This window comes from Triticum aestivum, chromosome 4B (assembly GCF_018294505.1).
Source record: "Triticum aestivum cultivar Chinese Spring chromosome 4B, IWGSC CS RefSeq v2.1, whole genome shotgun sequence".
In the NCBI taxonomy this organism is placed as follows: domain Eukaryota; kingdom Viridiplantae; phylum Streptophyta; class Magnoliopsida; order Poales; family Poaceae; genus Triticum; species Triticum aestivum.
The window spans coordinates 30,919,496-30,932,176 of NC_057804.1; the positions used below are offsets into that span (position 1 = coordinate 30,919,496).

General features: G+C 42.8%; 3 protein-coding genes and 1 pseudogene across 4 annotated transcripts in view; all 4 read left to right on the forward strand.

Moving 5' to 3' along the window:
- LOC123090801 (phosphatidylinositol 4-phosphate 5-kinase 1) overlaps window positions 1-2,541 on the forward strand; it is a 6,954-nt gene extending 4,413 nt beyond the window's left edge. Inside the window, exons 6-10 of one of the 2 annotated variants that reach the window (XM_044512141.1) lie at window positions 46-156; window positions 240-427; window positions 1,462-1,538; window positions 1,735-1,900; window positions 2,115-2,541. In XM_044512141.1, coding sequence (XP_044368076.1) covers window positions 46-156; window positions 240-427; window positions 1,462-1,538; window positions 1,735-1,900; window positions 2,115-2,373 — 801 coding nt within the window. In that variant the 3' untranslated portion in view covers window positions 2,374-2,541. Of the gene's footprint in view, window positions 1-45; window positions 157-239; window positions 428-1,383; window positions 1,539-1,734; window positions 1,901-2,114 lie in introns of both variants that reach the window. The other variant, XM_044512140.1, reaches the window with a different exon arrangement.
- Window positions 2,542-3,539: 998 nt separating this feature from the next.
- Window positions 3,540-4,714, forward strand: LOC123094314 (senescence-specific cysteine protease SAG39-like). Its single transcript, XM_044516350.1, has 2 exons — window positions 3,540-3,972; window positions 4,122-4,714. The coding sequence occupies exons 1-2, from the start codon at window positions 3,540-3,542 to the stop codon at window positions 4,712-4,714; spliced, it is 1,026 nt and encodes a 341-aa protein (XP_044372285.1).
- Window positions 4,715-6,507: 1,793 nt separating this feature from the next.
- LOC123094315 (senescence-specific cysteine protease SAG39-like) lies at window positions 6,508-7,669 on the forward strand (annotated as a pseudogene).
- Window positions 7,670-10,867: 3,198 nt separating this feature from the next.
- Window positions 10,868-12,033, forward strand: LOC123094316 (senescence-specific cysteine protease SAG39). The gene is made up of 2 exons (XM_044516351.1): window positions 10,868-11,300; window positions 11,441-12,033. Exons 1-2 carry the CDS (start codon window positions 10,868-10,870, stop codon window positions 12,031-12,033), a joined length of 1,026 nt encoding a protein of 341 aa, XP_044372286.1.
- Window positions 12,034-12,681: the final 648 nt, after the last annotated feature.

The following is a 12,681-nucleotide window of genomic DNA, read 5'->3' on the forward strand; positions in this document are numbered from 1 at the left end:
AAGATATGCCTACTGCAGATTGGTTTGATGTAATACGTCCTGCAGATACTGTTGAAGATGCTTCCAAAATATTACAATCATGTCAAAGCTTATGATAATACTCTCATTACGAAATTTTTTGGCGTGCACAGGATTACGCTAAAAGCTGGAAAAAAGGTACATGGTCATATTTTTGGTGCACTATTGTAGTTTAGCTCATGCATTTGCCATAGTTATTCCCATCTATGGTGCTATTGCAGGTCCGTTTTGTTGTGATGGGTAATATGTTCTGCACTGAGCTGCGAATTCACCGTAAGTACGACTTAAAGGGATCTACACAGGGGCGGTCAACAAAAAAGCAAAAAATTAATGAGAACACAACATTGAAGGATCTTGACCTAGCACATGCATTTCATGTTGATAAATCATGGAGGGAAGCGCTTTTCAGGTAGGCTGTTCCTTTGTTGATCTGTATATTTTCCATCTTTCTATAGTTTATTTTCTTGTTTTATCTGTGGTGGTAGCTTTAAGAGTTCACAACCCTTTTTTTTATGACTGTACTTTTTATTTGTTCCAGTGGGTCCTTGTACAAACCAAAGAAAGTAAATGATATGTACTCCCTCCGTCCCAAAACAAGTGCTCAACTTTGTACTAACTTTAGTACAAAGTTGTACTAAGCTTGAGACACTTATTTTGGGATGGAGGGAGTACTAAATTGCTACATCAGCCCCCGAATCTCTGCCTATCTATCGATTGTTTACTACTCCCTCCATCCGTAATTACTTGTCACAAATGGATGTATCTAGAACTAAACTATGTCTTGATACATTCATTTTTATGACAAGCAATTCTGGACGGAGGAAATACTATTTTATGAAAAATGTTTTTTCTCAATATAAAACACATGCACTTGATAGGTCTTTAATCCTTTTTTTGTTTGGATGGATGAGGGATATTAAAAGAGAAAACATTATGTGTGCAAGTACTAGCAAGGAACCCATGTGTCATTGCGGATTAGAAGAATCATACTACATGTTTCTAAGAGCAATTCTTTAATTGAGGTGCTGCTCGGCGCATCTGTAAAATTCATGGTAGATTAGGTGTTTTTGCAAAACAGATTTGTGTGGATGGTGAGCAATCCCATCCCAAAATGGCATCTCTCTAGTTGAGCTTGACATATTTCTGCACCATTTCTGCTGTATTGTTTTTTCTGGAACCAGTTTCGAACATAGGAATCCATGGACTCACTGATTATGAACTTTCCTAAAAAAAATCATTGATTATGAAACCTTGAAATCTCCTTTTAGAACATGAAGCGTTGAACGTTAATAAACATATGATTCAACAATTGAGAATTTGATGATCAGTGCAAATTGCTAACTACTTTTGTCAACTAATTTTCAGGCAGATAGCTCTTGATAGTATGTTCCTGGAATCCCAATCGATTATTGACTATAGCATGCTATTGGGAATCCATTTCAGAGCTCCCAATCACTTGAAGACTGCCACATCACATCAGAATACACTTGAAAGCAGTGGAATTACATCTGCAACGGATAGTATGTACCCAGTACCCTACCTCAAGTACATACTTATGCTCCTCTAAAATGGTGAACCTTTCTTAAATCGGAAGTTGGAAAAAATACCTTAGACTGCACACTTGTACACTCTGTTCTGCTTAGTTTCATCCAATTGGTATCAATTGCCCATCTTCAGGTTTTGACTTGCATCTATTGTCTTTTTCACCTTAATCAGGTAGCGTGCCACTGCATTGTGAGGATGTGAATTCCTCGAAGGGATTTCTTCTAGTTGCTCACGAGCCAGGTACAACAGTAGGCGGTTCCCACATCAGAGGAAGCATGGTTAGAGCATCAGAAGGTGGTTACGAAGAAGTCGATCTTGTTCTGCCAGGCACCGGCAGGTAGATTTTCTTAACTTTGTCAAAAATATTCTACAATTCTGCCCAATACTGGTATATATGTTGCTGAACTGTATGAATTCAAGTGTGCTGAGCAAAAAGTTATACTTCCGTTTTATTCTTTTTCTGAAAGTTAAACAGTTCTGCATGATAATTATTAACCTTATAATAACAACGATAAAGTTTGGTTTCTGATTCCTGTGCCGTCTATATTCAGATTCCGTGTGCAGCTAGGGGTGAACATGCCAGCCCGAGCTCGGAAATTGCTGGAAAGCACGGACGCGGTCGAGGAGTACGACGTCGTGCTCTACCTCGGCATCATAGACATACTGCAGGAGTACAACACGTCCAAGAGGGTGGAGCATGCGGTCAAATCGCTCAAGTTCGACCCGCTTTCTATATCATCTGTTGATCCGAACTTGTATTCGAAACGATTCGTTAGTTTCCTCGAGAGGGTTTTCCCTGAGCAAGACTAAAATAGAGAGGCCATGAACAGTACATAGCAGTAATGGGTATTTTTGTTTTCTTGTTGTTGTTTTTGTTGTAAAGAGTGAACATATTCTTCACTGGAAATACTCGATAGGCAAACATATAGTTCTTGTGCAGCTCCAGAAAGTTATTATACTGATGATTATTTCCCCTTCTGTACGTCACGTGCCGGAAAGTGGCTATGAAATGCGCCTCCGCGGAGCCATTCCTGTGAGCTGCGTTCGTCTCTCCGGCAATCTCCATTGCTTCTTTGAACTAACTGTGACTAGTCGGTGAGGGCTTGGTCAGAAAAGGTCCAACGGTTTCTTTGCATTCTTGTTTTAGTATTGTCGTTATCGTCGTGCATCTTTAAACTAACTAAGGAGTACGAGTACTTACTAGTGATAAAAAAGGGTATTATATTTGTTTACAGAGGGATGAGAGAATAATTTTATGGACTTCCCAGATAAAACTAAATTGAGTACTAGAGAATAAGTTTATTGACTTTCAGATCAGCCAAACTCCTCCGCTCTGTCTGGACTGTTCTAGTCAAAAATGTTCTTATATTATGGGACGGAGGGAGTAGTATTTTCATAGCTGCAATACCGCCCAGCAGTTTATTTTTTTCATTATTTATTAGGGGTTGTTTGGTTCTAGGCCTAGCATTGCCACATTTTGCCACACATTTTTGCCAAGCTTGCCTAAGGTTAGTTCATCAAAATGAAAGCCACAAGTTGGCAAGCCTAAGGGAATCTTACCATATTTTTGTGTGTATGCCATGTGGGGTCCAAGTGTGGCTTGCCTAAGGTGTGGCTTGAACCAAACACTCACCTAAGTTAGTCAAACTTGCCTAACTTTAGATGTGGCAACATTTGGCAAAATTAGTCACAAACCAAGCACGAACTAGGGGTAGTATAATACTCGGTGCCACAATTGATTTCAGGGGCTAGAGCTGAATTAAGCTAAACGCACCACATTTATCACAACACAAGATTGTTTATTCCATCTGCTAATTAACTTCACCGCTACGCCGCTATCCATCTTCACACTATCATCCGAGGGCACGCCGTGTCTTCTACGTACATGTGCACCACTACAGCTATATAAACACATTCCACTCCACACATTGTGGACAGACCAAACCACCAGTAATCAAGCACCAATCAAGCAGATCATGGCCATTCCCAAGACTTTGCTTCTTGCCATCGTAGGCTGCGTCTGCTTATGCAGTAGTGTTGTTTTGTCAGCTCACGAGCTCGGCGACGCGTCCATGGTGGAGAGGCATGAGCAGTGGATGGTGAAGTACAACCGTGCTTACAAGGACGACACAGAGAAGGCGCAGAGGTTCGAAGTTTTCAAGGCCAACGTTGCCTTCATCGAGTCATTCAACGCCGGAAACCACAAGTTCTGGCTCGGTGTCAACCAGTTTACCGATCTCACCAATGATGAGTTCAAGGCAACCAAGACCAACAAGGGCCTCAAGAGGAGCGGTAGCCAGGCTCCAATCGGGTTCAAGTACAACAATGTCAGCATCGATGCACTTCCAGCCGCTGTTGATTGGAGAACCAAGGGTGCCGTCACTCCTATCAAAGACCAAGGCCAATGTGGTAAGCAAATTTTTGTAGTACTCCCATTGTTTATTTTTGGTTCGCATATTAGGTTTGTATTAAGTCAAACTTTCTGAAGTTTGACCAAGTTTATATATCATATTCCCATGATAAGTTAAATCACACCAAGGACCACACCATTATTGCAGGTTGTTGCTGGGCCTTTTCAGCTGTGGCCGCGACCGAAGGCATTGTGAAGTTGAGCACTGGAAAGCTTGTCTCTCTGTCGGAACAAGAGCTAGTTGACTGTGACATTCATGGTGTTGATCAGGGTTGTGAGGGTGGCGAGATGGACGACGCCTTCAAGTTCATCATCAAGAATGGCGGCCTCACCACCGAGGCCAACTACCCCTACACGGCACAAGACGGACAATGCAAGACCAGCATTGCAAGCAACAGTGTTGCAACCATCAAGGGCTACGAGGATGTGCCTGCCAACGATGAATCTTCTCTTATGAAAGCCGTGGCTAACCAGCCTGTGTCAGTAGCTGTGGATGGAGGGGATGTCATATTTCAACATTACTCCGGTGGGGTAATGATTGGCTCTTGCGGCACTGATTTGGACCATGGGATAGCAGCGATTGGATATGGCATGACAAGTGACGGAACTAAATATTGGCTGCTGAAAAACTCATGGGGCACGACATGGGGTGAAAGCGGGTACCTCAGAATGGAGAAGGATATTTCTGACAAGAGTGGTATGTGTGGCTTGGCCATGCAACCTTCCTACCCCACCGAGTAGAGGGAATACATTGTCACATATATCTAGAAATACCGCAAAAATACACATATGTTTATCTATATGTACGCACCTTCCATTACACTACATTGTTCCTTGTTTGTAAAGTCGCGAGTGTTCCGTCAATATTATATATAAAGAAGGCAGATGATTTCAAGCTTAATGCTCTATGGTGATGTTTACGCTGAAACCCATCTTGTTTGAATCCAATCATTGATTGGAACAAATATAATTTTCAGAAATAAGAGAATGTCCTTGAACTTTGGATCGACCAGTGCGCACCACCATCTTTGAATCGATCAATGCTTTATTTTAGTGCAAGATACATCTATTTGAGTGACAAGTAATTTTGAACGGAGGGAGTATTTCACTACACTTAAAAAAGGTACGACAATAGGCAACAACTCGTACCCCTCATGATTCTACTACTAGGCCGTCACCCATATCGGCAAAATAAAGGTTGATCTACCATCTTCAAACGGTTCCACCCGGAATCTAGAATACCTTGTGCTTTTCACACGCTGTAGTAAAGCACATATGATAACCAAAAGAAATTAGAAAAATCTCACTTTTGAGGGTGTCTGTTTCTTGCAAAATATGGCCGAGGTAGCATATTAGCCAACATGCCATGTGGGTAGGTCAAACCTGGGTTGGACCTGTGAATTTTCATACTTGCTAGAGGGTGACACACACTTTGTCATCATGTTCTTCAATCAAGAGTTAAGGTTCTTTTATGCGGGTTATCATGAGTTGTTGCTTCATTGTGTGTTTCACTTGAGTTAGGCTGATTTTTAATTACGTTGGTATTAGTTTTTTTTTGTTGTCTCCGCTCTTATCCAGTAGAGGCAGTATCTGTTGTGCTAGGCGTGGACCGAGTTATTTTATGCGTGGCTGTGCAATTCTTACATGTAAGACATAAATCAACGTACGGTGTTCCCTGAAGGTAGATGCAAATGCAACACACACCAGCGATTCACTCCCTTATAGGTGGGCCCACCAACGACCCCAAAGCCTCGACGCATCAAAATCATATAGATCGGAAGTTATTATACTGGTGATTATTTCCCCTTCTGTATGTCATATGTCCCAGAAAGTAGCTGTGAAATGTGGCACCGTGCAGCCGTTCCCGTTAGTTGTGTTCGTCTCTCCGGCAATCTCCATTGCTTCTTTGAACTAACTATGACTCGTGGGTGAGGGCATGGTCAGAAAAGGTCGAATGGTTTCCTTGCTTTATTTGTTTCTTTATTGTTGTTATCGTCGTGCATCTTTGAACTAACTAAGGAGTACTAGTGATAAAAAAAGGTCTTATATTTGTTTACAGAGGGAGTAGAGAATAATTTTATGGACTTCCAGATCAAAGTAAGCTGAGTACTAGAGAATGATTGTATTGACTTTCAGATCAGCCAAACTCTTCCGCTCTGTTGAACTATTGTAAACTATGTACTTCTTTAGCTGCAATACTGCCCTGTCCCGCCCGGCAGTTTGATTTTCTCATTGTTTATTATTCACCAGGCACGAATTAGGGGTAGTATAATACTCGACGCCAACATTGACTCCAGAGGCCAGAGCTGAATTAAGCTAAATGCACTACACTTATCACAACACAAGATTTGTTTATTCCATCCGCTAATTAACTTCACCGCTACGCTACTATTCATCTTCACACTATCATCCGAGGACACACCGTGCCTTCTACGTATATGTGCAGGATTGCAGCTATATAAACGCATTCCGTTCCACACATTGCGACAGGCCAAACCACCAGTAACTAAGCACTACTCGAGCAGATCATAGTCGTCCCCAAGGCTTTGCTTCTTGCCATCCTAGGCTGCATCTGCTTATGCAGCACTGTTCTGTCAGCTCGTGAGCTCGGCGATGCGGCCATGGTGGAGAGGCATAAGCAGTGGATGGTGAAGCACAACCGTGTTTACAAGGACTATGTCGAGAAGGCGCAGCGGTTCGAGGTGTTCAAGGCCAACGTTGCCTTCATCGAGTCGTTCAACAACGCCGGAAACCACAAGTTCTGGCTCGGTGCTAACTAGTTTACCGACCTCGCCAATGATGAGTTCAAGGCAACCAAGACCAACAAGGGCCATAAGAGGAGCGGTAGCCGGGCTCCAACCGAGTTCAAGTACAACAACGTCAGCACTGATGCACTTCCAGCTTCTGTTGATTGGAGAACCAAGGGTGCTGTCACACCTATCAAAGACCAAGGCCAATGTGGTAAGCAGATTTCGGTAGTACCCTCATTTATTTTTGGTTTGCATATTAGGTTTGTCTTAAGTCAAACTTTCTGAAGTTGGACCAAGTTTATATATCATGTTCCCATGATAAATGAAATCACACCAAGGACAACACTATTATTGCAGGCTGCTGCTGGGCCTTTTCAGTTGTGGCCGCAACCGAAGGCATTGTGAAGTTGAACACCGGGAAGCTAGTCTATCTGTCGGAACAAGAGCTAGTTGATTGTGACCTTCATGGTGTTGATCAGGGTTATGAGGATGGCGAGATGGACGATGCCTTCAAGTTCATCATCAAGAATGGTGGCCTCACCACCGAGGTCAACTACCCCTACACGGCACAGGGCAATGCAAGACAAGCATTGCAAGCAACAATGTTGCAAACATCAAGGGCTATGAGGATGTGCCTGTCAACGATGAATCTTCTCTTATGAAAGTTATGGCTAACCAACCTGTGTCGGTAGCTGTGGACGGTGGGGATATAATATTTCAACACTACTCCGGCGGGGTAATGACCGGCTGCTGCGGCACTGATTTGGACCATGGGATAGCAGCGATTGGATATGGCATGATGAGTGATGGAACTAAGTATTGGCTACTGAAAAACTCATGTGGCACGACATGGGGCGAGAGCGGGTACCTCAGAATGGAGAAGGATATTTCTGACAAGAGTGGTATGTGTGGCTTGGCCATGCAACCTTCCTACCCCACCGAGTAGAGGAAATATGTTGCCACGTATATCTACAAATACCGCAGAAATACACATATTTTTATCTATATGTATGCACCTTCCATTACACTACATTGTTTCTTGTTTGTAAAGTCACAAGTGTTCCATCAATATATATAAAGAAGGCAGATGACTTCAAACTTAATGCTCTATGGTGATGTTTACGCTGAAACCCATCTTGTTTGAATCCAATCATTGATTGGAACCGGGTTTTTTCAGAAATAAGAAAAGGTCCCTGATCTTTGGATCGATCAATGCACACAACCATCCTATTGCAGAAAGTTATTACATAGTATTTCCCTACACTTAAAAAAGGTACAACAATAGGCAACAATTCATACCACTCATGATTCTACTACTTGGCACTCATATCGGCTAAATAAAGCTCGATCTGCCATCTTCAAGCAGTTCCACCCGGAATATATAATACCTTGTGCTTTTCACACGCTGCAGTAAAGCACATATAAAGGGCAACCTGGTGCATGTAGCTCCCGCTTGCGCAGGGTCCAGGGAAGGGTCCGACCACTTTGGGTCTATAGTACGCAGCCTTTCCCTACATTTCTGTAAGAGGCTGTTTCCAGGACTTGAACCCATGACCTCATGGTCACAAGGCAGCAGCTTTACCACTGCGCCAAGGCTCCCCTTCGCAGTAAAGCACATATATGGTAACCAAAAGAAACTAGAAAATTTCACTTTTGAGGGTGTCTATTTCTTGCAAAATATGGCCTAGGTAGCATTAGTCAACCACATGGGTAGGTCAAACCTGTGTTGGACATGCGCGTTTTTATACTTACTAGAGGGCGACTCGCGCTTTGTCGTCCCGCTCTTCGGTCAAGAGTTAAGGTTATTTTATGCGGGTTATTACGAGTTGTTGCTTCATTGTTGTTTCACTTGAGTTAGCTGATTTTAATTACATTGGTGTTAGTTCTTCTTTGTTGGCTTCGCTCTTATCCAGTAGATGATGTATCTGTTGTGCTAGGTGGATCACTAAGTTGTTCTATGCGTGGCTGTGCAATTTTTTACATATAACACATAAATCAACATATGGTGTTCCCTGAAGGTAGATCCAAATGCAACACATGTCAACGATTCACTCCCTTATAGATGGGCCCACCAACGACCCCAAAGCCCCAACGCATCAAAAGCGTATTCCTAGCGAGTTTAGTATCTCAGTAGATAGATAGGTATGTTCTATTTACGGAGTCGAGCAAACTTAAGAAACGTAGAGACGCATCTTTTGATCCATGGACGATTTTTCTGGTGCCGTTTTCCAAAAACATCATGCATTGGCCTAAATCCGTGACCGCCAAATTTTATCAAAAGTTTGGTCATAGGTTACTATAAAATGGGACATGGTCCAAAAAATCTTCGCAAAGTATTTTTCAAATATCAAGCTAAGCTACCTTGCGTAGTATCTTTTTTGACCATATAGAAAAAAATTGTAGTATTTTACTATATAAATACTTTCGGAGGGTAGTGCACAAGATAATTTGACTTAGCGTTTCATAAATATATAATAAAGTTTACTCCCTCCGATGTTTAACCTTAGTCCAAAACTGCGACACTTATTTTGGATCGAAGGGAGTATTACATAACAAGATGGGACATGAAAGTATTTTTTTTGATGGAAAGACAGTAGGAGAGGCTCCTACTGAGTGTGTATATATTTATATATGTAAAGAGTTACATGGATTACATATTGTTACAAGGTGGTGTTCCTCCATCACCCCTCACAGAAAGGGAGGGGTGTTGTAGTGCAGCACTGCACCAACAAAACACTGCAAAAGTCAGGGAGGTGTGACTAGGCTAGGGAGTTACAAAAAGTAGTTACGGTGGTCTTATGGACCTCTTTCACCCTGTATTGAAGGAGGCTAAAATCTTCTTTGAATCGTGCCAGCCAAGATGCAGTGCTAGGGCAGATCCCTCTGAAGTGCTTGTTATTTCGTTCCTTCCACAAACTCCAGGCCGCCGTGAGGAAAATTTCCATGAAGAGAGGTCTATGCTCAGCCTCATTGGTTTGATTGATCAAATCAAGTCTCGAGTTGAAAGCAGGCCAGTTAATTTCCATGAAAGAATATTTTGCAGATACTAATGTTGAAGGTAACAAGATGGATCAATGGATGATGGAGGTGACGGCCCTTGCAACATGCGATTCTCACTGGAAGTGTGCCGGACCGGTGTGTGACCCAGTCTAGGTAGTGGCTTGGATGGGGCATCTGGCTTTAGATGTTAGGCTTTGGTGCGATGTCTGTTTGGTATTAGGCTCAGACATTCGGCACCCCTTCATCAAGGGATAGGGGTAGCAACAGGCGTTGCCAAGACGATGGCTTTAGGCTTATTGATGTATTACCTTGTAAAGTCTTTGGGAATAATTAATAAAATAGCTGCATGCATCGTCCAGATGCAGAGACCGGGATACATCCTTTTTTTAGAAGCTACAGTTTAAATGCCAAGTGAATATTTCGTTGTACAAACTCCAAAATTTGCACTAAATGGCATGATGCATCCTGATAGATTCATCAACTGCAAACACCGGAACCTTTTCTGAATTACCGGTACATTTGCGGAGTCAAACAGGTTTCTGCTCTACTCATTTCGCTAACCCTACCTACTTTGAGTATACGTTTACATTACCTACTCTGAACAGAAGACCTTCTTAGATTGCTTGATAATTTGCAGTTAGGGCACTGCAAACGTGGGGTAGGTGACCAAGCATTGTCACGAAAGGTCGGATGGTTTTGGCTCTCTATTGTTTCTTTATTGGACTGTCATCGCCGTGCATCACTGAACTAAGTAGAGAATAATTTTACAGACTTTTAGATTAACCAAACTCCTCGGCACTGTTTGTACTATTTTAAATATTTTTTCCCATAGTTGACCGCCCTGCCCGTCCGGCAGTTTCTGTTTGATCATTGTTTTCTATTCAACTGGCACGAAATATGGGCAATAATACTCTAGGCGATCATATACTATCTGGGGCCATAGCTGAATTAATTAAGCCAACGTACTACCTACAATCACAAGATTATTTATTCCATCTGTAATTATCTCTGAGAGCACAACGTGCATGCTACGCTACTTGTGCAAGACCATAGCTATATAAACACATCCCGTTCCACCCATTGTTGACACACCAAAGTACCAAGCTACACACAACAATACTAGTAAGCAGTAATCGGGCAGATCATGGCCATCCCCAAGGCTTTGCTTCTTGCCATCCTAGGCTTCATCTGCTTATGCAGCAGCACCGTTCTCTCAGCTCGCGAGCTTGGCGACGCGGCCATGGTGGAGAGGCATGAGCAGTGGATGGTGAAGTACAACCATGCTTACAAGGACGAAGTCGAGAAGGTGCAGCGGTTCGAGGTGTTCAGGGCCAACGTTGCCTTCATCGAGTCGTTCAACGCCGGAAACCACAAGTTCTGGCTCGGTGTTAACCAGTTCACCGACCTCACCAATGACGAGTTCAGGGCAACCAAGACCAACAAGGGTCTCAAGAACAGCCGTAGCAAGGCTCCAACTGGGTTCAAGTACAACAATGTCAGCACCGATGCACTTCCAGCTGCTGTTGATTGGAGAACCAAGGGTGCCGTCACTCCTATCAAAGACCAAGGCCAATGTGGTAAGCAAATTTTTGTAGTACTCCTTCGTTTATTTTTGGTTTGCATATTAGGTTTGTATTAAATCAAACTTTGACCAAAGTATATATATCCTTCTATCATGATAACCGAAATCACACTAAGGATAACACTATCATTGCAGGCTGTTGTTGGGCCTTTTCAGCTGTAGCCGCAACCGAAGGCATTGTGAAGTTGAGCACTGGGAAGCTTGTCTCTCTGTCGGAACAAGAGCTAGTCGACTGTGACGTTCATGGTGTTGATCAGGGTTGTGAGGGTGGCGAGATGGACGATGCCTTCAAGTTCATCATCAAGAATGGCGGCCTCACCACCGAGGCCAACTACCCATACACGGCACAGGATGGACAATGCGAGACCAGCAGTGCAAGCAATAGTGTTGCGACCATCAAGGGCTACGAGGATGTGCCCGCGAACGACGAATCTTCTCTTATGAAAGCTGTGGCTAACCAGCCTGTGTCAGTAGCTGTGGACGGAGGGGATATCATATTTCAACACTACTCCGGCGGGGTAATGACCGGCTCCTGTGGCACTGATTTGGACCATGGGATAGCAGCGATTGGATATGGCATGACGAATGACGGAACTAAGTATTGGCTGCTGAAAAACTCATGGGGCACGACATGGGGCGAGAGCGGGTACCTCAGAATGGAGAAGGATATTTCTGACAAGAGTGGTATGTGTGGCTTGGCCATGCAACCTTCCTACCCCACCGATTAGAGGAAATACATTGCCACGTATATCTACAAATACTGCAGAAATACACATATTTATCTATATGTACGCACCTTTCATTACACTACGTTGTTTCTTGTTTGTAAAGTCACGAGTGTTCCATCAATATATATATATATATATATATATATATATATATATATATATATAAAGAAGGCAGATGACTTCAAGCTTAATGCTCTATGGTGATGTCTATGCTGAAACCCATCTTGTTTGAATCCAATCATTGGTTGGAATATCTTTTTTCTTCAGAAATAAGAGAACTTCCCTGATCTTTGGATCGATCAATGCGCACAACCATCCTATTACAGAAAGTTATTACATAGTATTTCACTAGACTTCAAAAGGTACACAATAGGCAATAATGCATACCACTCATGATTCTACTACTAGGCCGTCACTCATATAGGCTAAATCCCTTGTGCTTTTCACACGCTGCACTAAAGCACATATGATAGCCAAAAGAAATTAGAAATTTTCACTTTTGAGGGTTTCTATTTCTTGCAGAATATGGCCTAGGTAGCATCAGTCAACCACATGGGTAGGTCAAACCTAGGTTGGACACGTGTATTTTCATACTTACTTAGAGGGTAACGCGCGCTTTGTCGTCCTGCTCTTCGGTCAAGAGTTAAG